The sequence below is a fragment of the Fusarium mangiferae genome, assembly GCF_900044065.1.
Source record: "Fusarium mangiferae strain MRC7560 genome assembly, contig: FMAN_scaffold006, whole genome shotgun sequence".
In the NCBI taxonomy this organism is placed as follows: domain Eukaryota; kingdom Fungi; phylum Ascomycota; class Sordariomycetes; order Hypocreales; family Nectriaceae; genus Fusarium; species Fusarium mangiferae.
Genome location: NW_024573926.1, coordinates 192685 through 218254, shown reverse-complemented (window position 1 = coordinate 218254; position 25570 = coordinate 192685). Strand labels below are relative to the sequence as shown.

The window sequence follows — 25570 nt, the reverse complement described above, 5'->3', positions numbered from 1 at the left end:
GACGGTGAATGTACTAGGGGCCCGCTTAACCCCAACGTAAAGAGAAGATGGAACCGTCGTAATGAACTCCCAAGCTGAAGGCAGCTGGCGGGGAGATGGAAAGAAGGGGAGGAGGAGGGGAAGGAGAATGAGAAGGATGATGGAGGCAGAAGAAAGTGGCCGGAGAGTCTATGAATATGAAGGCCAAAGGTGAAAATCCGTTCTGCCAACCAGCGAGAAGCAATGGGAGGAATTAGAGAAGAGACAGAGCTGAAGGATCAAGCCAAAAACATCCAATGGGATGCGGATGGCCCGTACGAATAGGTAATCACGACTGTAACCGACTTGCGAGGGAGCAGCCGATTGTTGAACGACTGGCCCACCAAAAAGTCGTCGAGTGAAAAAAAAATTGGGGGAAGCTCTAGGCCACACACACCCCGACCTGTTCTCTCCTAAGTTGGCCCCCCCTCCACCGGGCAATTGGCGTCTTGTACAGTACCTGTTGGAAGAGCAGATGTCGGTACATCGAGACCCTTACAGGGCGCCCTATACGCTCGCTCCCGCTGTAGCACGGTTGAGTATCCGGTACTTTCTCTTGAGTGGAACATTGGAACATCCCCGAGCCACACATGGCGGCGGGTCCTTGGCGTGCAGCCCGCTCCTCAACCATATTCCAGCGCTATGCCTATCCGAGTATGGTTGAACGCCGTAGGCGTGCACCAGCCAGGGGCGTCCAGGGGAGCATCTTCCCCAGAAACCGACCTTTTGGGGCACCATCAACATCGATGAACTGAGATGGAGATAACTGGTTTGGCTGGCTATCTTCTTTATGGCTTTGCCTTCATGAGCCACTGATAACTCGGCCGAGCGGCTTGCTTATGTTGCATTCTCGATTCTGTTATCTACTGGTCGACAATTAAGTTCTCGGCCCAGCAACGATAAGAATAGGCTCCATCTCGGAATATCAAAGGCAAGGTGACGACAGACATCCCACGGGTCATAAATATCAACCCCTGGGGTCTAAGGCTATGACAGATGGTCCCTGCTACCAGTCAGAGCTCGTAGGAATAAGCGAGGATAGTGAAGGTTGAGTGGTCCAGGTAAGATGTATTTCATTCAAGCTGGATAGGTTACTAGGTCAGGTTTTCCCCAATGAACCTTAGGAAGGCTGTTACTAGAGTTATGGAGTGCCATATGATTCAAAGTCTTGGAGATGTAATATTGATTCCGATGGTGGTGATGAACTCGTTGAAATTTCGAAGATGCCAGGCAATAACTCTCGGTGGTTCCATTTGTCAATGTAATCTCGCGTCTTTCTGATCCTAGGTGTCCGGCTCAATGTACTCGGTTAGGTACCGATACATTTCAACGTCGAGTCTACTCGTTTGTCCGTCGGTTTCCGCAAATCCGAACTCCTCTTGTATGCAACAATTTGTCGAGACGTTGAGCTGCCATTCCATGCTTACTGTATCTAATAAGCCATCGTTGGATAATAGAGTTAGGTTGACTTGCTGAAACGTTCATTGTCTAAGTCACTGTGATGTTTGCGGCTCTTATCTGCACCTCTCAGAAACCACTGCGGATAGCCACAACCGTTGGTGCATGGAAACCGAAACGAGATCTACAGACGCCATGCCGCCCAGGGATAAGGGTCAAGCAGTCAAGGAAGGTCAAATAGCAATCCTTTCGGTCCTCAATGGCACACGTCCCATTTCCATTTACAAGCCACCAGTAACTCACCGAAGCGAGCCGACTCGAAGTCACACATCGCAAAAGGTACTTTAGTACTGTGTGTACTCCTTGGGGAGTAAGAAAACATTGGGCCTTGATATAGGGTATCAGAATAAACTCAGCAAAAGGTATCCTAATGTTATGCTAGATGACCTAAGTCTTTTTGTCATTTAGGACCAAGGTGTTGAGTTTTCTTTCCTCCCTTTGATACTTTACGCGTAAGAGACTTGGATAGTGATCAATATAGCCTGACCCCACCATGAGCCGGAAGTCGATGTTTGACGGAGAATGTGGGGGGCCGAATCATTGTTGGTAGGGGAAGTTGGGGATGTGAGTGAGGCGTTGACCAGGCGGTGGAGGGAGGCACAAATTTTCTCTCATGAGTCGGCGAACATAGGATGGAGTCATGAGTTCTCATGATGGTGTGCACTGTTAGGTTTGGGATCATTTCAGGATCAAGGATCAGGAATTGCTACCCATGCCATTCAAACTATGTCTGTTCAGAGTCACTGGAGGCCTATAACAGCTCATGTTGAATCAAACCCCATCTGAAAGCTGTTTGCTGAGATTGGAAGTGGACGTTGATGCTTGTCTTTCAAAGTGGAGTGGAGCCACACGGGAGGCCCACGAAACTCCCGAGCTGAGTAGATGTACAGTACAACACTTGACCTGGGCTGGGAAAGGCTGGGCGATGGACATACATAAAAAATAACCACTGATTCATGATGGTTCCCCAGGCTGAACACCCGGATGATTATTTGCAGATTGTTAGTTTTAGTAGTGTGAGATCAGCTTTGGCCACTCTCTACTGCTAGGTATTCATTAGAAAGAAATCCATCAATTGTCAATGGCCACCCCGAAGACGAAATTTCTGTTCGTACTACATTGAGACAAATGAAGTTCAAGATAGTCCGGGTAGGCGGCGACTGTGAATATCCTTAGCATACCCGAAAAGCCGAAATTATTGGTAGCAAAAATAGTTGAGGAGAATTGATTGAGGTATGACGAAATATTTTGCATTTAATCCGACTTTCAAGATTGCTGAGGGAAAATGATGACAACTTAATCATTCGATGGCTTGGTACAGTTGCATGTAGCTGTCGGAGATAGATAGGAACTCACTCACATAAGGAATTGAGTTGATAAGTTGAGTGCAACCCATCCAACAAGCTTGGCCACGCCGTCCGTGGCAATGATAGTGCGATCAAAGTTAGGGATCAGATCCAGATCAATAGGATCAGACTACTGGCCTGCAGGGAGGATCCTGTTGTTCCGAAGCGGACGAATTGACTTCCCATCAAAATTCAGCATCAGCCTTCCGCCCACCCGCTTGCTGCAACCATAACTCAACAGCAGCCTCACAGGCGCACCAAGAATAAACAAATGCTCCAGTATGGCTCCAGAATGCTGGTCCAGCCCTCCAGATCGAATCCTTGGAGAACAGTGGCTGGGAGTAATTTTGCCCGAAGTCACCCGGCCCTCTCTCCAGAGGCAGAAGCAATGGGTTAGGTTGTTGCCAGTGGAAATGCGGTATACAAGTACTGGTACCTTGGCCAGGACCCTTCACCTTCGTTGACCTTCTTCCCAACCCAAACCCTGCAAATGATGGTCCCCTTGTCTCTCTTTGGCAAGGAGCGTCATGCAGCAAGGGGCGTGTCTGATGTCGTGGGGTCCCAGCGGATCAAGCGAAACGCCAATGTGGTGCATGCCAATGGCTCTCGCAGTCTCACAACGGCGGGAGGTGGATGCGCTTCTTCACTAAGATAGCCCGGATTGTGGGGGGGGAGCAAGAAGTTGCCTTCCTACAGTGCACCTCGTAGAAAAAACAATGCCAGGATACGTACCCCTCCATATCCCCAACAGAACTGAAATTTTGGCCTGTTACTCCAGTTCATTGAGGCGGCCCCTCCAAGACTCTAGGTGCTTCAACCACACCCTCGACAACTCAATCCAATCCAATCCCTAGTCGGCTACCGGTACAAGCTCGATTTTTCTCGTCTTGACTTATACCGTGGCCGGGACCATTTCTGAATCCCTCTTAGACCTCTTCTTCCGACTCTTCCTTCTTGAGATTGTCCATCTTCATCTTCCTCTTTCATCATCATCCTCATTTCCTTCTTCCTCCCTCCCTACATCCCCTTTGCGCCTGGCTGGTGTTGTCTTGTCTTGTGCCGCGCTGCGCTCCACCGACTCTAAAGCTATTCTCTACTAATTTCTAACCCCTCCCACCTTTCAGGGGACCAGCCAGCCTTCAAGCAAATCAGGACCGCCGGTTTCTTCTCACCAGCGTCCTTGGGGAAAGCATCAGATCTTATTTCTGGTGTGTTACGACTTGAATTGATAGGTTTGTGACCATTGAACCCCCCGAGAAGGGTCTCAACCGCCAATTGCAAACTAACCATTCGCTTTTGCCCGCCACTGCAGATTTCTTCGATACCCTTCACTCATCATGTACGGCGCCGGTCAAGGCCCTCAAACGGGCATTTCCACCCCCAGATCTAGCGCTTCTCTTCGGCCATTGACTCTCTCCCACGGCTCTCTCGAGACCTCTTTTCTCATTCCCACCAACCTCCATTTCCACGCCTCTCAGTTGAAAGACAAGTTTGTCGCTACTCTTCCCGAAGCCACCGACGAGCTTGCCCAGGATGACGAGCCATCATCCGTTCCCGACCTGGTCGCCAGATACCTTGGCCTCATTGCTCACGAGGTTGATGAGGGTGAAGATGATGAGCAAGGCTCCTACGAGGAGGTCCTGAAGCTCGTTCTCAACGAGTTCGAGCGCCATTTCCTCCGTGGCAATGAAGCTCACGCCATTGCTGCCAGTTTGCCTGGCATCGAGTCCAAGAAGCTCGACTTCATCCGCAGCTACTACACCGCTCGTGCTGTGTGCAACCGACCGATCAAGCCCCACGCTTCAGCCCTTTTCCGAGCAGCTGAGGATGGTGACGCCGAAATCTACACAATTTTCGGCGGTCAGGGTAACATTGAGGAGTATTTCGAGGAACTGAGAGAGATCTTCAAGACGTACTCAAGCTTTGTCGGTGATCTCATCACCCGCTCAGCTGAGCTGCTCCAGACTCTCTCCAAGAACCCCAAGGCCGAGAAGATGTTCCCCAAGGGTCTTGATATCATGAACTGGCTTCATCACCAGGACTCTACTCCCGATGTCGATTATCTCATTTCGGCACCCGTCAGCTTCCCTCTTATTGGCCTTGTCCAGCTTGCCCATTATGAGGTAACATGTAAGGTTCTTGGTGTGCATCCTGGTATGCTTCGCGAGAGAATCACTGGTTCCACTGGCCACTCCCAAGGTATTGTCATGGCCGCTGCAACTGCTGCTGCCGACTCTTGGGACTCGTGGAGAGACATCACCAGCTCTGTTCTTACCATGCTTTTCTGGATCGGAACACGAAGCCAGCAGGCATTCCCCATCACCTCCATGACCCCTACCATGCTTCGCGAGTCACAAGAGCACGGCGAGGGTGCACCCACTCCTATGCTTAGCATTCGAGATCTTCCCCAGGCTGAGGTTCAGAAGCATATCGATGCTACTAACCACTACCTCCCCGAGGACCGTCACATCAGCATCTCTCTCATTAACAGCCCACGGAACCTGGTCGTGACAGGCCCCCCAACCTCCCTCTACGGTCTTAACGCTCAGCTGCGCAAGGTCAAGGCCCCTGTTGGCCTGGACCAGAACCGCATTCCCTACACAGAGCGAAAGGTTCGCTTCGCCAACCGATTCCTGCCCATCACCGCACCTTTTCACAGCAAGTACCTCGCCGAGGCTACCGCCATGATTGATGAGGATCTCAAGGATATCTCAATTGACTCCAGTGATCTCGGAATTGCCGTGTTTGATACCAACACTGGTAAAGATCTCCGAGAAGAGGTCAAGGGCAACATTGTTCCCGCTCTTGTCCGTTTGATCACTCGTGATCCCGTGAACTGGGAGAAGGCTACTGTCTTCCCTGATGCCACCCACATTCTTGATTTTGGCCCTGGTGGTGTTTCCGGCCTCGGTGTTCTGACCAGCCGAAACAAGGAGGGAACTGGCGTTCGTGTCATCTTGGCTGGTACTGTCGATGGTGGCATGAACGACCTCGGCTACAAGGCCGAGCTCTTCGATAGAGATGAGGAGAATGCCGTCAAATATGCCATTGACTGGGTGAAGGAGTTTGGGCCCAAGCTTGTCACCAACAAGAGTGGCCGAACTTACCTTGATACCAAGATGAGTCGTCTCCTTGGCCTCCCTCCCATCGTTGTTGCCGGCATGACTCCCGCTACCGTCCCCTGGGATTTCGTTGCCGCTACCATGAATGCTGGATACCACATCGAACTTGCTGGCGGTGGTTACTTCATTGGCCCCATGATGACCGATGCTATCACCAAGATCGAGAAGGCCATCCCCGCTGGTCGTGGTATTTCCGTCAACCTGATCTATGTCAATCCCCGTGCTATGGCCTGGCAGATTCCCTTGATCGGCAAGCTTCGATCTGAGGGTGTCCCTATTGAGGGCCTTACTATTGGTGCTGGTGTTCCCTCTATCGAGGTCGCCCAGGAGTACATCGAGACCCTTGGCCTCAAGCACATCAGCTTCAAGCCCGGTTCCGTCGATGCCATCCAGGCTGTTATCAATATCGCCAAGGCCAACCCCCATTTCCCTGTCATGCTTCAGTGGACTGGTGGTCGTGGTGGTGGTCATCACTCTTTCGAGGATTTCCACCAGCCTATCCTCCAGATGTACGGCCGTATCCGACGACAGGAGAACATTATTCTTGTTGCTGGTAGTGGTTTCGGTGGTGCGGATGACACCTACCCCTACATTACTGGTGACTGGGCCAAGAAATACGGTTACCCTCCCATGCCCTTCGATGGTTGCTTGTTCGGTAGCCGCATGATGGTTGCCAAGGAGGCTCACACCAGCAAGGCGGCCAAGGAGGCTATTGTCGCCGCACCTGGTCTTGAGGACAGCGAGTGGGAACAGACCTACAAGGGACCAGCTGGTGGTGTTCTCACCGTTCGATCTGAGATGGGTGAGCCTATCCACAAGCTTGCCACTCGTGGAGTTCGCTTCTGGGCCGAGATGGATCAGAAGATCTTCAGTCTCCCCAAGGAGAAGCGAGTTGCTGAGCTCAACAAGAACAAGGACTACATCATCAAGAAGTTGAACGACGACTGCCAGAAGGTTTGGTTCGGCCGCAACAAGGAGGGCAAGGCCTGTGACCTTGACGACATGACCTATGCTGATGTTCTCCGTCGTCTTGTCGAGCTCCTCTACGTCAAGCACCAGTCTCGCTGGATTGACCGCTCCTACACTGTTCTCGTCGGTGACTATATTCACCGTCTTGAGGAGCGTTTGACCACCACCCCTGGCAAAGCCTCTCTTCTCCAGAGTTACTCGGAGCTCAATGAGCCTTTCGAGGTGATTGACCGTATCCTCGCTGCCTACCCTGACGCCGAGACCCAGATCATCAACGCCCAGGATGTTCAGCACTTCCTTATCATGTGCATGCGACCCACTCAGAAGCCTGTCACTTTCATCCCTGTCTTTGACGACAACTTCGAGTTCTACTTCAAGAAGGACTCCCTGTGGCAATCTGAGGATCTCGATGCCGTCGTTGGCCAGGACGTTGGCCGAACCTGCATCCTTCAGGGACCTGCCGCTGCCAAGTTCTCCACTGAGATTGATCAACCCATCAAGTCTATCCTCGATGGCATCCACGAGTCTCATGTTGAGTACCTTACCCGGGATCTTTACAGCAACAACAAGGCTACCATCCCTTACATCGAGTACTTTGGTGGTAAGCTCGTTGACCCCGAGATGCCCCTTGATGTCGAGGGCTTGACGGTCAGCTACGATACCTACAAGAACACCTATCGCTTGTCATCGTCTGCCGCTGCCACTCTCCCTGAGCTCGACTCATGGCTATCTTTGCTTGCTGGACCCAACCGCAACTGGCGCCATGCTCTGCTCATGGCCGATGTTGTTGCTCAAGGCCAGAAGTTCCAGACCAACCCTATCCGACGCATCTTTGCTCCTTCTCGTGGTCTGTTTGTTGAGATCTCTTATCCCAATGATCCTTCCAAGACTACCATTGTTGTTCGTGAGCAGCCCCGTCACAACCAGTACATCGACGTCATCGAGGTTAAGCTCGTCGGTGAGAACAAGATCCAGGTCAACATGATCAAGGAGACCACTGCTCTCGGTAAGCCCGCTGCTCTGCCTCTGGAGTTCACCTACCACCCCGAGGCTGGATACTCTCCTATCCGTGAGGTCATGGAGGGCCGCAACGACCGTATCAAGGAGTTTTACTGGAAGGCGTGGTTCGGAGAGGAGCCTCTCGACCTCGACGCTGATGTTACTGCTAAGTTCGATGGCGGCAAGACTACCATCACTGGCGAGGCTATCAACGATTTCGTGCACGCTGTTGGCAACCACGGAGAGGCTTTTGTTGACCGACCTGGTAAGACTGTCTATGCTCCCATGGACTTTGCCATTGTTATTGGCTGGAAGGCCATTACCAAGCCTATCTTCCCTCGCACCATTGATGGTGACCTCCTGAAGCTTGTCCATCTCTCCAACCAGTTCCGCATGATCCCCGGCGCCGAGCCTCTCAAGAAGGGAGATGAGGTCTCCACCACTGCCCAGATCAACGCTGTCATCAACCAGGAGGCTGGCAAGATGGTTGAGGTCTGTGGTACTCTCGTCCGTGATGGAAAGCCTGTCATGGAGGTCACTTCCCAGTTCTTGTACCGTGGTACTTACACCGACTACGAGAACACCTTCCAACGAAAGGTTGAGACTCCTATCCAGCTTCACCTGGCCACTACCCAGGATGTTGCTATCCTTCGATCCAAGCAGTGGTTCTCCGTCGACGAGCTTCCTCAGAACATCGACTTGCTTGGCCAGACCCTGACTTTCCGTCTCCAAAGCTTGGTTCGCTACAAGAACAAGGCTGTCTTTAGCAGCATCGAGACCCGCGGCCAGGTTCTGCTTGAGCTCCCCACCAAGGAGATCATCCAGGTCGGCAGCGTCGACTATGAGACAGGGGAGTCTCATGGTAACCCCGTTGTTGATTACCTTGAGCGCAACGGCCAGCCTATCGACCAACCCATCAACTTCGAGAACTCCATCCCTCTCAGCGGCAAGTCTCCTCTCGCCCTCCGAGCCCCTGCTTCCAACGAGAATTACGCTCGTGTGTCCGGTGACTACAACCCCATTCACGTCTCTCGTGTCTTCTCCAGCTATGCCAACCTCCCTGGCACCATCACCCATGGCATGTACTCTAGTGCATCCGTGCGAAGCCTGATCGAGACCTGGGCCGCCGAGAACAACATTGGCCGTGTCCGAAGCTTCCACGCCTCGCTTGTTGGCATGGTTCTGCCCAACGATGAGCTTGAGGTTAAGCTTCAACACACTGGCATGGTCTCTGGTCGCAAGATCATTAAGGTTGAGGTCCGCAACAAGGAGACTGAGGACAAGGTCCTTGAGGGTGAGGCCGAGGTTGAACAGCCTGTGACTGCCTATGTCTTCACTGGACAGGGTTCTCAGGAACAGGGTATGGGTATGGAGTTGTATGCCAGCAGTCCCGTTGCCAAGGAGGTCTGGGATCGTGCCGACAAGTACCTCCTCGACGCCTATGGTAAGTTACATGAATCAGTATTATCAGTGTGCATCTGCTAACATGTCCTAGGTTTCTCCATCACCAACATTGTCAAGAACAACCCTAAGGAGCTCACCATTCACTTCGGTGGTCCCCGGGGCAAGGCTATCCGCCAGAACTACATTGCGATGACATTCGAGACCGTGGCTGCGGATGGTAGCATCAAGTCCGAGAAGATTTTCAAGGAGATTGATGAGACTACTACCTCATACACCTACCGCTCCCCTACTGGTCTTCTCTCGGCCACCCAGTTCACTCAGCCTGCCCTCACCTTGATGGAGAAGGCCAGCTTTGAGGACATGAAGGCCAAGGGACTTGTGCCTAACAACAGCACCTTCGCTGGTCACTCTCTCGGTGAATACTCGGCCCTTGCTGCCCTTGCCGAGGTCATGCCGATTGAGAGTTTGGTGTCCGTTGTGTTCTACCGTGGTCTCACCATGCAGGTTGCCGTCGAGCGTGATGCTGCTGGCCGATCTAACTACTCCATGTGCGCTGTTAACCCCAGCCGCATCAGCAAGACCTTCAACGAGGCCGCCCTCCAGTTCGTCGTTGACAACATTGCTGAGGAGACTGGCTGGCTCCTTGAGATTGTCAACTACAACATTGCCAATATGCAGTATGTTTGCGCTGGTGATCTCCGTGCGCTTGACACTCTTGCTGGTGTGACCAACTTCATCAAGATCCAGAAGATTGATATTGAAGAGGTCAAGGACAACATCGAGGAGGTCAAGGGACACCTCCGCGAGATCATCCGCGGCTGTGCCGAGAAGACTCTTGCCAAGCCCACACCTCTTGAGCTGGAGCGTGGCTTCGCTACCATTCCTCTACGTGGTATTGATGTGCCCTTCCACTCGACATTCCTTCGATCTGGTGTCAAGCCTTTCCGATCTTTCTTGCTCAAGAAGATCAACAAGACATCCATCGACCCCTCCAAGTTGGTTGGAAAGTATATTCCCAACGTGACGGCCAAGCCGTTCGCGCTGACCAAGGAGTACTTCGAGGATGTGTACAAGCTGACCAACTCGCCCAAGATTGGTGCAGTGTTGGCCAACTGGGAGAAGTACAACCAGGATGAGACCGCTACCAACGGTGTTGAGGGTAGCGACAGCTCCAGTGGCGAGTATGAAGGCTCCGGCCGTGCTGCTTAAGCGAGTTAGAAAACAAAAGAGAAAGGGGAATATAATAAAAAAAGAGGAAAAGGGACCATGCAGAGACATGATGTAACGGAAGATTAGAGATGGATGGATGATCACGAAGAGAGTTTACAGATTCCCGGCCGGATTGTTATCCTGGCATGAGTATATTACGATGTATCTTGTTATCTTTAGCTAGAGGGGCGTTTGTTTTTTGCTGCAAGTTTAGAGAATTTTGAATGTTTGATGATGACATTTTGGTTCATAAATCGAGTGACATATCTTGTCCTGTGAAAGCTTAGGATGCGCACGCCGTCTTGTGATGTTGTTTCGCTCCCGGTGCTGTCGTACAAGTGAAGCTTGTGTAGGAAATAATTGACGAGATAACGAAATACCTGGCATTGATTGGTATGCCTCGGCTCGGCGATTGTACCACCCTACCATTGGATCCCACTGGCTCCGAGCGGTAGCGGTCGGCTGCCGGCGACGGCCGGAGACGGACAAGTGGTGGAGATGGCCTATCAGGGGAATCAAGTCCGCTTTGGTCGCTAACAATATCGCAAACATAGATAAGTTTACGTGTTCACGAATTCGTATATAATGCCCAAAGGGGAAGGGATTTAGACTCGTTCTTCTTGTTCTCGGGGTTTCTCTCTTCTTTCGGCCCTGTTCGCTATTACATCATCCCCACTTGGCATCTTGCCTCCTTTTGTTCAACAACACAGCGAACACTTGAGAGATTAAGATATAGAGGAATCTACAATGGCGGGATTAAAGAAGCAAGTCTTTGTGGGGACGTTCATATCCAGCAAAAGCCCCAAAGAGCTTGACTATCAGCATGATACGATTGTATGTGTTGATGGAGAGGGCAGAATTGTCAAGGTCGATACAGAGGGTGGCAGTACTGAGCAGATTGGAAAGAGACTACGTGAAACTCTGAACTGGGAGCTCAGCGATGTAGATGTTCATATTGCGAAGCCTGGACAGTTCTTCTTCCCTGGCTTTGTTGGTGAGTGATACAGCATATGCTTTCCAAGAAACACACACTGACAGAAACACCAGACTCACATGTGCATGCATCTCAATACCCAAATGTGGGAATATTTGGAAAGACCACTCTCCTAGACTGGTTGGAGAAATACACATTCCCTCTAGAGTCAAGTCTAAAGGACTTGAGCAAGGCAAAGCGAGTATATGGCTCATGTGTTCGACGGACATTGTCCCATGGAACGACAACAGCGGCTTACTATGCTACCATTGACGTGGCAGCAACGAACCTTCTCGCTGATCTCTGCTTGGAGATAGGACAACGAGCTCTTGTTGGACGCGTGTGTATGGACAACCCTGACATGTGCCCAAGCTACTATCGCGATGAGAGTGTCGAAGAGGGTCTCGAGAAAACGAGACAGACGATTCGACATGTTCAAAAGATCGACCCAGAGTTTAAGCTTGTATCACCGGTGCTGACACCACGATTTGCACCAACTTGCTCCAGCGATTCGATGAAGGGGCTGGCCAAGATCCAAAAGGAACTGGATCTTCCTGTCCAGACACACGTTTCCGAGAATGAAGGAGAAGTCGAACTTGTCGCAAAGCTGTTTCCGGAGTCGGAGTCGTATACGCAATTGTACGATGATTGCGGTCTTCTTACCACCCGGACGATTCTTGCGCACGCGATTCACTTGACCGAAGCGGAGGCAAAGCTGATTGCACAGCGGGGAAGTAAAATTTCACATTGTCCCTGCAGCAACAGTTCACTCACAAGCGGTTCTGCACGCGTGCGGTGGCTCTGGGACAAGGGGATTACCGTTGGCCTCGGTACAGACATGAGCGGCGGCTACAGCCCTTCCATTCTCGAAGCAGCACGTCAAGCAGCCCTCGTGAGTCGACACGTGGCGATGGGAATGGACGAGGAAAAGGAACGGAGCAAGTTGACGGTCGAAGAGGTGCTGTATCTTGCAACCCGCGGCGGAGCAGAGGTTGTTGGACTGGCTGATAGAATCGGTGGGTTCGAGGAGGGAATGGAGTGGGATGCTCAGTTGATAGGTCTGGGAAGCGTCGATGAGGATGGTCTGGCGGAGGATGACGGGAATGTGAATGTTTTCGGGTGGGAAACTTGGGAGGAGAAGATTGCAAAGTGGCTGTTTAACGGAGATGACAGGAATGTCAAGAGGGTCTGGGTCAGAGGGAGAACGGTCCATGTGAGATAGGCAGAGGACAAAGAGACGAGCCGAGACAAACTGCTTATGTTGTTTCAGATCTTATAAGGAAGACTGACACCAATGCTATTTATTGGTGCGGCAGCAGAGCAGTACGATCTCGGTCTACCCTCGTGATCACCAACGTCAATGTTTCACTTGATTTCAAACTCATTCAGCCCTAATATGCCATGGCTTAATAAAAAGAGGCGTGCTACGAAGCCATCACAGGATTGTTACTCTGCACTTTTCTATGTCACTTCATCACTGACAGTACATGCCACTACTGACTTTTGCGTATTAGCTTTAACTAACTGTGTGTATCAATATAACTCCTGCCTACCAAACTGAGGCATCACACTTTATGTGAAGAAAACACGACAGATCCGATTCGCATGTGTAGCCTTGGCTTCACTGATATATCCTCCATACTCGCACAAAAATGAATAACCATCCTCCTCCGTTATGGTTCATAACCCTCATATAATGGCCGAAACACCATCGCCAATGACAGACACTCGTAGCTGGGAGACCTCGATGTGTCTTTCATTCCGAGACTGCATCAATCCCTAATCGTGCGGCTTCTCGCTTCAGCCCTGCGGCTTCTTAACGATTTGTCATGTTTTCAAAGTTGATTCCGTTCATCATCGGAAGGGTACATCTCATAATCAGTGTTGAAGAGACTTTGGTTGCCCTCTCTTGTGAAAGAGGTCTCACTGGTCAGATACTTGTCGTTCACGAAATCGCTAGCCCGAGGAGTAATGATATGTTGGCTGGCACTAGGAGGCCGTCCTCCAAAGGCGTAACGGTCTGTGTGATCGATGTGGTCAAGTCTAGCGCGTGCGAGAACGGCTGGGTTGAAGGTGTTGCTTGGGATGGGGTTTGCAACTTTAGGGAGATCGGCTCCGGTGATCTCACCTCGAGCGGTCTCGGCCTTCTTGACGTTACGGCCACTGCTCTTGCTGGCCCGGGTAGGCTTACTGGCCTTGGTGACTCTATAGGGCTTCTCTTTGTTCGTGGCGTTGCCATTGCCCTGAGGATTAGTGCTGCTAGAGGCATTGTCCTGGATGAAATTGTTGTAGGGGGCGGCGCCGTAAAGACCATTGTTGACAGGGAGATTGCCCTGGGGCACGTAGTTGACAGAGGTGTTGTCCTGAAAGTTGATATCAAAAGGGGCATTGTTCTGAGTACCGCTGTCGATAGAGGCATTGCTGAAGATGCTGGTGTCAAAACCGGCATCGCCCTGGAGACTGTAGTCGAGGGAGGTGCTGCACTGAGTACTGTTGCCGAGAGAGGCATTGCTGTAAAGGCTGGTGTCAAGAGGGGTGTTGTCTTGCATGGGATAGTCGAGAGAGGTACTGCCCTGGGTGCAGTCGTCGAGAGCGGTGATTCTTTGAAAACCATTGGTGGTCATGTTAATGTTCTGCATATCATCGGCAGCAAAGAGAGTGTCCTGGGGATTGCTCTGCATAAACCCATTATCCTGAGGTCCCAGGCTGAGGAAGTCATTGCTTTGAGGGTTAAAGTTGCTCAAGGCGTCACCCTGGAATTCGTTATCCATCATTGTCCCGACAGGATACCAGTTGCTCTGCATGCCGTTGTCCTGCATGTCGTAGTTGTTAAGAGGAGCCCCTTGAAAGTCCATAGACATAGTAGGAGTATTGTCGGTCTGAGCGTATGGTTGATAGGCCCATTGGCCTGGAGGAAGTGAGCTGTTGTTCATGTCGAGTGCACTAACCATGTTGTCAGTGTTCGTAGCGTTTCCATCCTTAGGCAGAGATTTTTCATCCATGGTATTGCTGAGAGCCATAGAACTGTTGTTGTTGATATGATTGCCAACATCCATAGTATTGTTGACATCAGTAGTGTTGACATGGTCGATTGCGCCTCCAGCATCGGCACTTTCACCGATATTGGTTGGAGTTTCAACTGGAACGCTATTGATGTTGATGGGGCCACTTGTGTCGGCATTGATACTGTCGTTTTGGTTGTCGTTGATCGGAGTAGGGGCTTCGGCCGTGTCACCAGTCGCCTCACCAGTCGCCTCACCGACAGCAGCAGCGGTAGCGGCAGCGGGAGTGGTATCGGCGTGGATTACATCGTCAGGACAGACCATGTTGATGAATTCTGTGAGGTCCATCTCAGGCGGGTTCAGGCCCTGAGACTCTGCTTCCTGTATTTCACGATCTTTGGCCTCGATGGCAGCCATGATTGCTTGAACCCCTTTCTCCTTCTTCGGTTTGTCCAAATTCGACAGTCGCTAGACACAACATGTTAGTAAGTTCCTAGGACATCGGAATCGTAAGCACTATATGTAACTCACATTGCTTTCAGAGTTTCGAGCTGAATGTTCTGCGCTTCTGATGTCCTTAATTTCCTTCGTTTGCTTTGATTCGGCCTTGCAGACTTTATCATTCATATCTTGTAACATTTTGTTCTTGTAGTCCTGGTGGACGGCATTCCATGCTCCAGCGTTGGCGCCAAGGGAGATAGCCTTGAGGCGCCACCAGTTCATTTGGAGTTGTAACTTTGCCATCATTTCCCTGCGGTTTTTCTCTTTCTCATCCCGTCGATCACGAGTTCTCCTGGCAGCTAAGTTGTTGCGTGCAAGAGAGACATCCTTCTGTCTTTTGAGAATAACAACGTTCTTCTGTTTCAGGACTTCCTTTAGACGAGCGTCTTGAACTCCGGGTGGCATCAAGTATAGACCACCAACAAATGGCTTGGGAGGCAGCTTAGGGAGAGCAGAGAGCGGGGGGATGGGAATGTTTTGAGCCTGAGTCTGATGCTTAATCTCGGCCACAATCGTCTTGAAGCGACCATCAACATCGTCCTTGGGAAGAGCAGGATCGGGACCCAAGCCAGCTTCGCTAAGCGTGACACCCCCGAAGCGTATTTTGTGAGCACGAGGGTCCATAGAGCTAGCTTCATACTCCGCCTGAAGCTGGGGGTCAATCGGAGGGTCACTGTCTGCCTGTTGATCATCCGCGCCCATCTCAGAAGATGGGCCGCCGGACAGGCTCACAAGAGCTTGAAGATTTTCAGATACTGGATCCGTCTCTTGTTCAGGCGCGGCTGGGTTAGCAGCAGTACCCTGGTTTTCAGCAGCTTGTCGAGCACCACCAGCAGCATGGAGTCTTTTCCATTCGTTGATAGCCAGGTCAATAATTCCCTGGACAACAAACGGTTTAAGAGTGCTTTCTTTTCCGTATCTATCTCTGTGGAATTGCTTGAATGCTTCAGAGAATCCAGGGACTTCCCACCATGCACCAGGGATGGGGTCAGTACGGGGTGCCTGGAACTGAAGTTGCTGAGCCGGCTGATGGGGCGGTAGATCGATCGTAGAAGCAGGTGCTTGGATCCCAGATTGAGGAGACTGAGATGGCTGTAGAGTGGCTGTAGAAGGAGATGCTTGGATCTCAGGTTGGGCGGACTGAGAGACCTGAAGAGCAACCGTAGAAGGTACTTGGATTTCGGGTTGGGTAGACTGAGATGCTTGGATCTCAGGTTGGGTAGGCTGAGGCGCCTGTTGGGCAACCGTAGAAGGGGGTGCTTGGATCTGGGATTGAGCAGGCTGGGAGACCTGAAGAGCGGGCTTCTTGGTAGCAGGACCCTCTTGGGAAGCTGAAGGCTCGACACTGTCAATAGATCGCTTCAGAGACTTTCTCGGCTGCTTGGCCTTCTGAGAAGGGGGTGCCTGAGTCTGAGATTGTTGAGTCTGCTGAGATGCCTGTAGAGCGACTGTAGAAGGAAGTGCCTGGATCTCAGGTTGAGTAGGCTGAGATACTTGCAGAGCGGGTTTCTTGGTAGCAGGACCCTCTTGGGAAGTTGAAGGTTCGACACTGTCGATAGATCGCTTCAGGGATTTTCTTGGTTGTCTGGCCTTCTGAGAAGGAGGTGCTACGGTTTGAGGTTGCTGAACCTGTTGGGGTCCCTGTGGAATAGACAACTGAAATGTTGAAGCTTGCCCTTGAGCCTTCTTAGGCTGTCTTCTTCTGGGCTTCTTAGCAGGGGGCGCTCCCGCCTGAGGTTGTTGAGACTGTTCAGCGACTGATATAGTAGGCAAATGGAGAGTAGTTGATGTCTGAGCTGCTTGGGGTCCAGCAGCCTTTGGGAAGCTAGTACCAAAAGCTCGGATAGATGCAATGGCTTCTTCTGCAGACCCAGGTGATAGTTGCACTTGAGACAACGGGCGTGCAGGTTGAAGAGGCTTCAAGGGAAGTCCTTCAGACATGGTGTCTTCGGGACGCGAAACCGCGTGGGGAATTAAATAGAAGTGGTTTATGATGTGAAAGTGATTCTGTGATCAGAGTATTGTGTAGTGATTAAGAGCAGATGTGACTTGCGGCAGTGAATAGCTGCACAAGTCATGGGTGGGAAATGTGGTAGTGCAGTGATGCAATGATGTGGTTCAAGGAGATGAAATCGCAAAGCATGAGATGCTCGTGATTGGAAGAGAGATAAAAAGAAGATGATCCAAACCGTAGAAGTGTGTTGTGGTAAGAAAGAAGTTTGGGTTTGTGAGAGTGATGTTGTGATGGGAGGAGATGAGAGAGGAGAAAGGAAGAGATGGGGAGAACGAAGTGGGTGGAGCAACCAAGAAGGCAGAGCAACAAACGCAGCGAAGCGGACCTCGAAATGCCAGTGTCAGTAGAAATAGCGGGCTATGCAGTCGAGACAAGCCAGTGAGTTGCCTAGATGGAAATCTTGCAGTGGCATAGGGGCATTATGAGCTAATGCACTTGGTCACTGCGAGGTATAGTCCGCCTACTACAGTGGAGGCACGCGTATACAGACAGTTTAGAGGTATCAGACGCGCCTGGAGACGTGATCAAGAAAGGAAAACGTCACGGGCAGAGCAACAGGTTATATCCCATCCGATGCAATGGAAGCCATACGCTGCATTTTTGTTTGGCAGCCCACGTGAGCATATCCATACGTCTTTTGACAACATTCTCTAAATAAGCGATCCTGAGCATGCCCTACTATGTATCTATATCGAATATATAATATTTCACAAGTGATGCATGCCTATGAAGCTATATCATCGAGTGTCTGGCGGACCCTATGCGTTGAAGTCGAGAGTGGAGTTCCATATCCTGGCACTGCAGAGCCTCTATCCCCCACATCAAGTTGATATGCATGGAAATAAACGGCCAATCGCCTGGGTGAAGAAAACACATGACGTGGTTACTCGCGAGGGTGCACGAGGCGTAACATGCCAGGAAAACAACTGCAGCAAGAATGCACTCTGAGAGTTGTTTATATATTTCAAGCTGTTACCCTTATTGCAGAACTATCGAAAAGAGAAATCACCGGTGAGTCATTCGTTATTATTTCTTTTGTCGATGTCTTAATTCGTCTTGGTGGTTTACCCCCCCAACTCGCCAACTCGCCCCATTATCGGCATTCGCTAGTGTCCAAGCTTCCAAAACCCAACCCGGAGGGCCTCTTATATCGTGTCTTCATCGTCAGTGTTTTTTTGGAGTCGCATCGATCGTTTCGCTTCATCACAGCTAACTCGTATCATGGTTCGTGTCCTAGGCAGTGGCCGTATCGATGGCATTCGTCAAAACAGCTCGCCGAACCGTTGACCTATCAAGAAAAAAGCAACATATAAACAATGCCACAGCATCTAGGTACGTCGGGATGCATTTTCGAAAGCACCGGACTGTCCTGTGTCGATGGACGTGAATAGGGGTTACTGTTGGCTTTGGCCGTCAGCAGTGTCGTTGGTGATGCACCTACATTAACAAGAAGGAGAAAAAGTCTTTGGGAGCCGACCAAGAGGACGAAATGATCCATCCAGGGCAATCTACTGAGGTTGGCATGTTCGCTCGTTAAGTCGTTGTCTTACTGAACATACTTGTTCAGCATCCCCCTTCACTCTATATTCGCGCCCTTTGTTTGAACATCACCCAGCACTCACTCACATACAACTAGCATTGATCTCATTGCTAACCTCTTACTTTACCAGTCACCCTACCGTCATCGATCGCGAACCATCCTGAGAAAGACACGATTCGTCAAGAACTCAAAAAGATTAATAGGAATCGAATTTCCACATGCCAAAAGACTTGGCTTTTCGACAACACATCGCTGTCCGCTTCATGGTATCTAAAAGCACCGTGCCGCTCCCATACTCAAGTCATGTCTCGAGTCCATCAAGGCCGTTATCCACCCGAAAGAGAGTGTCCCAATACGCCGCCGCGAATACGTTGCCCCCTTTTTCCAAATCCCTATGGCTTGCTTGCCGTTATCTTGACCAGAGCCCTGCTCACAATGCCAATCCTGTTCCGTCCTTTGTCCATCGATAAACCGCCAAAAGCTCCCTTCGCCGTTGTTGCTGCTCTCCCAGATCTTCAGGTACACGACCTCGAACCTGAGCAAGAGCGCTACGCATAACTTTGCTGAATTTTCGCTGTCCATTGTTAGTCTTTGCGCTGAGACCCCGATTTCTTGAGAGGTACTTACCTGATATTCTGTACTTAGAGTGACAACACATGCTTCGTGAGCCCGCACGATTGTCTCGCATGCTTTTGCAACACTTGGCGATGCCTCCGACTGCAGCTTATCCGCAATGAGCAGCAACAAGAACGACCCTTGAAGAAGATATATACCGAAGAAGAACGGCATGAACTCGAGTCCAGGATCGAATTCAAGAATCTGGTTGATCGCTTCAGCCGCAGCAACAGCATGGCTCGTCGATGTGATGAATCCCTGCGATGAGATCCACAAGTCCTCATCATCCAGCAAGTTGATGGGATCCCATTTCCCAGCCAATAGAATATGCAAGACGTGCATAACATGAGTTCCATATGCAATAACGATTCGAGTCTGTATATTGCTCTCGGTGAGGCGATTCGACCCGTTTGTGTGTACTGAGTGGACTGATGGTGTGTTGGCATCAGGAACCCCTGAGCGCTCGTTGCCCTCATTCTGAGCATCGATTCTTTCCTCCACTGGTCGGGGCAGGTTCTTGTGCTCGAAAGCCTGCAAGCTCTGCTCATATATTTCCAGATGTCGAGTAATTTCTGCGGTCTGCGCATTCCACTCGTGGCCTTGACGAAAGCCGGTTCCGAAACGAGGGTGATTCTTTGCGTGGTGTAAGTCGACAATTTCACCCAGGATTGTCATGAGAGGGAGGAAATATCCAAATATACTGTGGCCTCGGCACTCGTATTGAGGACCATGGGCTTGTGTCATGTCGGTGCCATAACCTTCTGGACTCGTTCCCAATAAATTGGGATCTGTGGTTGAATTCGAGTGGCCGCTGAAATCGCCGCTCTGCCATCGGGCATCGTCCATGGGTTGCAACAAACCCTGGCACTCTATATCAAGCAGAAATAGGGGGCGATTGTAACACAATGCCAAATGTCTGTCGACGATGTAAAGGAGCCACCATATTCGGCGTCGCTCCTCACGTTCTTCCTCGCCTACATATCCGTTACCACTAATACCGCCTTCTCCATCATCTGCGGTGTCAGTGTCCATGTTCTCTTGGGTCGCAGGTGAAGGCCCAGGGGGAAGCTCGCGACCCAGCTTCAGCTCACGAGCAAGGCCCCAAGCAGCGGTCCACCATCTCATACTTGCGCCTTTGTATTCGCTAGCAGAGACGACGACCGCCAAATGAATGTAAGTTATCACGTCGTCAAGACTACCTGCGGCACCAAATGGCCCTGATTCGCCACTTGTAGCATCAAGGCTAATTGAGCCGGGCATGGCCACACCCAACCCACCAAGAGCAACACCATCAGCGACGGGGCTGGGCGCATCGCTTGGTGCTGTATGAATGAGAGGCCGAAGAAGATACACTGTAAGTTCTAAGAGCTTCTGACACGTCTTAGCACGGGCTGATGGTGTGCTGGCGAGGAAAGGAGCGTCACTGGTCTGTGCAGCAACCCAAAGCATGCTTGCCAAGAGCGCTGGTTGACACGGTCTCGGCCTCGTCTGGTCAAGGAAATATCGTTTTCGGAATACGAACCCCAAGACATAGGGTGACATCGGGTGCATCTGGGCCGATGAAGAGGACGCAAAGTATAAGTCGATTAAATCGCAAGCCAGCGGGATAGGGATAAGGTTGTTGAGATATGGCACCAATGGCTCGAGAACAGGATATCGCAACTTGGAGTTATTGAAGGCCGGAGCTGGGACCTGGGACTGGTATTGACCTGGCGGTGAAGCCATTGAGATGCCCCATCCAGGTGAAGTTCCCTTCCCCATCGAGTACCCAAGAGGGCTATTTCCCATCCTGAATGTGGGGTTATTGGCAAAGTTGGGAGGACTCTGGGCTTGCATCGAATATGGGAATTCTGCATAACCAGGCATGTTGCCTCGTCCGTTGGCCGCATATGACTGACCGTTGAGCACAGGACCTTCAAGACCCTGCGTCTCATAGCCGTGTGCCATACTTCCGAAGCCATTGAGATCCAGGCCGCCGTTATTTTCAATGTGTTCGCCATCCAGAGAGGAACGACCCATGTGTGGTTGCTCGCTTATGTTGCCAAGGGGGTCGAGGCCTTCCAGACCTTGAGTATGTCGCATCACATCGTCGCCGGGATCTCTGCTCGATTTGCTGCTTGTGCTCGGGTGTCGTTCATTAGATTGCTGCTCCAGTACCATATTCGACGAGTCGAGCCCCTTGTTTCCGGATTGGCCATTCTCAGATGTGGATTCATCAAGAGCCTGGCCATTGGCAGCCGCCGCCGCCTGAGCAGCAGCTTGCTGGGCCAGTTCCTTTCTCGAGGCCTTTCCTCTCTTCTTCCTTTCGCGGATGTACTCACACCCCAGGCCGAATTCTACAGAAGTCAGAAACACTCCGTTAATGTTTGACCTCAGTACCTACCAATGCAGTGTGCACAGGGGTGTTGGCCGTCGCATTTCGTGCGTAGTTGATTGCACTGATCGCAAGCTCGACTGATTCTTCTCCTGATGGGTCCTGAAGTGCTGGCGTTGCGCGGATGAATTCCATAAGGATGTTGTCGATTCTTTACTTGGGGACCCGACCTCTCCAGATGAGCGTTTGAGAGGGGGACGGCTTGCGAGAGTGGTTGAATCGGATATTGATGGCTCTGCCCGAGTGATTCCAGTCCTGTACCTGACATGGTGCCTTGCTGGACGTTTCCATCCGGTGAGATGTTGGAGGAGGTGATGTTCTGGTAAGGTGAAAAACGTTGAAGTGGATTAGACAACATGTTGCCGGTGCTCGCGCTCAACCGTAGACGCTGCGGAGGGTCTTGCGGCAGTAAGGGTATTGTGGGTTCGAGTATCCGTAGCTGGGATAGGATCGGAGAATGTTGTGAGCTATTCCCCTCTCTTGGAGAGACGGGGACAGCTTCACTGATAAACCTGGTCAGCTTGCCCTCCTGCAGGCAGAACTCAAATCAGTTTATGGGGAAGTGCTAGATGTAAGAGGTAGGTAAACAGGGGTTCGAGTCTGATGACGGCTGCAGGCGGGTTCCAGAGGCATCAAAACAGACCAAGATCAACGCGTATTGGTATTAGGGGGGCAAATTTGTCGGGGAGCGGGGACCGCTGAGTGATTGACAAAGGCATCTGACACCTTTGCATTATAGGTAGTGATGGACACAGGGTTTTGGGAGTAAGAGGGTTGTGAGAGTACATACATACGTCTTCCTGTATATATGAGGAGGGCAGGGTGTAAGAAATGGGCTGTCACTCGACAGGGAAAGTGAAGGGATTTGGGGAGATGAAAGAGACGGTTCAGGAGATGAGACAAAGTGAAGGCATACACTTACAGTACCCTGGTCGTTTGAGGTGTCTAGCTGCCGTCGTGAACTCTGGCTAAATAGCTTATTGCCAGATGCGTTGAGATTTGCGGCTGTGCTTAAACACAGCTCGACAAGATCTTGGTCTTTGATGCAATTGATTTTGTGATTCTTGTTTTAGAGAGGCAAGAGAAGAACGGAGTCTTCATGTCAAGATTGGTCACCTTATGGCTCGTTTTAAAGAGGCCCAAGTATAATCAAGTCATGTCAGATCAGAAGACTGACTGACAAGTGGATCCTCGAGGTTTGACGTTGAGTGAGTCGTGAGTGCTATAAAACTCAAAAACCCCCGGAGTCGAGAGCCAACTTTTGAGACGGAGAATTGGGACCACAAAAGATCAGGAGAAGGAGAAGCAACAGTTATGGATAGATTCGAATGCTCTTAACCAACGATGACAAGGACAATCTTTGATCAGACAGACGGTAACGAAAGAAGGGACGAGAGAAACGGGCGCTGTGTTTTTCTGGAGAACCCCAAGCCCAAGGCATGACCGCTCGTGACTGAAATGTCGGGCGGTACCCAGGAAAACCTGGGCATGGACGGGGCCTGTCGACAGAAACGGGGGAGTACTTTTTACTAGACCAGCATGCCCCAAGAAGCTGCCGCATGCCAAATGGTTCGCTTACTACTCCGTACGGAGAAGTGAGGATCTAGCCTTAGTTAGACTCCAAGCTTGGGAGCGAGGTCCCGCCGAAGGTGGGTTGATGAACAGATGTGGAGTGGTGTAAGAGGTGGAGGATCTTTTTGGTACCATGGGGTGCCTGGGTGCCACTCCTACCAACGAATTGCTTGTCCTTGTCGGTTGGATCTTCCGAGAAAGAAATAATTCTTTTAATTCATGTCTGTACACACTGTCATGTCACAGTCGCAGTCAATCTGGGGTGTCATCATGCTCATGTTCGAGACGTGTTCTTTTCCTTTCTTTTCCTGTCACCAGCCGGCTTCGAAACTAGCCGTGCGTGTCCTGCTTGTCACGTCTCGTCTCGTCTCGTCTTAGTCTTGGTCTTGGTCTTGGGTCTTTCTTAAACCCGCCACAGCAAATCGACATTAACCGTGAACCTGGGGAAATTGACAACAACAGTTCGTCCGCCTGGGGTCGAGATGCAAATGATGCAAAAAGGTGGCAGCCATCTCCAGGATCTCCATCTTATTTATCCAGACAACAACTGGACAGGGTATGGTCGAGAGGCCACTGTCGGTAGCTTCCTCATATGATTGCTACCCATCTAGGAAAAGAGCTGTAGCACGCCCAAGGTCCTGAACCATGTGCTGACGTCTGAGAGAACCGTTCATTGCCTACGCTGGAAACAATGATGTTATTGACTGAGCTTGTCATGCTTGTCTATTGTTCTAATGGTTGTCCCTGTAGGGGAAAGCCCAGGGTCGTTGGATCTAGTGGCGTCCAGCGCGTGGCCGCCCATCTGAGGCTCTCAGACACTGACACACTTACACAGACCTGACAAAGCCGGGCCTAACTTTAGGTTAGCCGAGGCTTGACGTCGAAAATTCTCTCGGCGGGGGGAAGGGGAAGGGGAAGGGAGACGGCAGAGTAGAACGGCATTGTAGAACATGAAAGTGCCAAGTGCTCTGCTCGTAAGACGGACGAAGGATGATGAAGGATCTTCGGGCTTCGTTCCCAGGGCCTACGATCCGTTCCGCAAGGTGCTAGAGGCGTCAGGGTATCTACACTACAGCGTGTGCTGTATGTGTATGTGTATGTGTGTGTATGCGTACATATGAACATATCATGGACTTGCACTGCATCTGCATCCACAAAGTGGATTGAAGCAGGGCGCAGGGTAGGACAGGGCAGGGCAGAGCAGGACAGGGAACGGGAACGGGAGGGAGGTGTGGATGAAGAATGCTTGGGACTTTCCTATTGCTCTCAGTTCCCCGGATTTTCATGGTCGAGACAATTGACTTTATCCCCTTGTTCCGATGTTCTTTTTCTCGCTGAGATTCGAGCTTGAACGTCGATGAGCCAATGTGCTACGTGAACTGAACCCCAGGTGATGAATTGACTATGCGCCTTCCTTAACGGTTATTAGTGCACTGGGAGGGGGACCTTGGGGGACTCTTTGAAGTTTGGGGCTCTAGCTTTTTTACACATTCTTCCCCCAATCTCTGAGATCGAGGACAACCAGGGGGGGCCAATTAGCTTTAGGTTCGGCTCATCTCCAAGAGCTTAACTTGGATGCTGTTAACCCCCAAACGGGAATTATTCGCGAGCTTGTGTTTCGATTTATTAATTTCTCTCATATCCGATCCTGAGAATTTCCACTTCCAAGTTTGAAGTCACAGCTTTGACGTCTTCCTGTCAAACTCTTCACATCTCCTCTCTTACCAATTCTTGTGTAACCTCTGTTGCTGGACTATATCATCGGTAGCCTGTAGTTAACCCGGCATTTGCGCCCGCATTCGCGCACCAATCAAATCATCGAGAGCCCTGTCAGAGCCTGCACCGGAAGGGCGGATTAGACTCAGTGGAATGTATGTATGTACTGTATATGCAATGCCAGGCTCCAGCATAAGTCCAAGCAGCCATAGGCGATTCAATCACTCCAAGCAGCATTTGAACCGCATGCCAGGCCAGGGTCTTGGCCACGAGTCGGATGGATACCTACCTACCTACTGTCCAGTACATCCATCCATCGTGATCTTCCCCCCAACTCTGTATCATACCGTACCTTACCTCCGTACTTGCTGACCTATTGTTCCTACGTTCCTTCACAGCTCCTACGCTGTAAACTAACTCACTTTCCAGAAAGCCAATCTCGCCAATCGCTGCCTCCCCCTCATGACGTCCACCTAGCCACCACCGGAATGTCTTGCTTGTGGCGCCGAGGGTCCAACGGCCTTCCGGGCCGATTTCCCCACACTCGTCCCATCCACATACACCCCTGCTATGTACCTCCTCTGCTTTATGTATTCTGCACTCTCCCCGGTCAAAGGGCTCCATGAACTGACCCTTCAGTTCGTCTTGACACCATCTTCAACCAGAGACTCGCACTGCTGTGTGTGCTTTATCGTCCCTTGTTCCCGGATACCACGTGGCTCCCTCTTACACAACCTC

The 25570-nt window shown here is 51.0% G+C and overlaps 4 protein-coding genes across 4 annotated transcripts; 2 read left to right on the top strand and 2 right to left on the bottom strand.

Annotated features, from left to right (window-relative positions):
* Window positions 1–4159: 4159 nt before the first annotated feature.
* FMAN_02823 (putative fatty-acyl-CoA synthase, beta subunit) lies at window positions 4160–10525 on the top strand (the record flags this gene model as incomplete). Its single annotated transcript, XM_041831563.1, has 2 exons — window positions 4160–9356; window positions 9408–10525. The coding sequence occupies 2 exons, from the start codon at window positions 4160–4162 to the stop codon at window positions 10523–10525; spliced, it is 6315 nt and encodes a 2104-aa protein (XP_041682114.1).
* A 747-nt stretch (window positions 10526–11272) lies between these two features.
* Window positions 11273–12720, top strand: FMAN_02822 (uncharacterized protein; the record flags this gene model as incomplete). The annotated part of the gene is made up of 2 exons (XM_041831562.1): window positions 11273–11519; window positions 11573–12720. The coding sequence occupies 2 exons, from the start codon at window positions 11273–11275 to the stop codon at window positions 12718–12720; spliced, it is 1395 nt and encodes a 464-aa protein (XP_041682113.1).
* Window positions 12721–13333: 613 nt separating this feature from the next.
* Window positions 13334–16942, bottom strand: FMAN_02821 (uncharacterized protein; the record flags this gene model as incomplete). Its single annotated transcript, XM_041831561.1, has 2 exons — window positions 13334–14968; window positions 15032–16942. 2 exons carry the CDS (start codon window positions 16940–16942, stop codon window positions 13334–13336), a joined length of 3546 nt encoding a protein of 1181 aa, XP_041682112.1.
* A 2043-nt stretch (window positions 16943–18985) lies between these two features.
* Window positions 18986–21902, bottom strand: FMAN_02820 (uncharacterized protein; the record flags this gene model as incomplete). The annotated part of the gene is made up of 3 exons (XM_041831560.1): window positions 18986–19129; window positions 19183–21506; window positions 21554–21902. The coding sequence occupies 3 exons, from the start codon at window positions 21900–21902 to the stop codon at window positions 18986–18988; spliced, it is 2817 nt and encodes a 938-aa protein (XP_041682111.1).
* Window positions 21903–25570: the final 3668 nt, after the last annotated feature.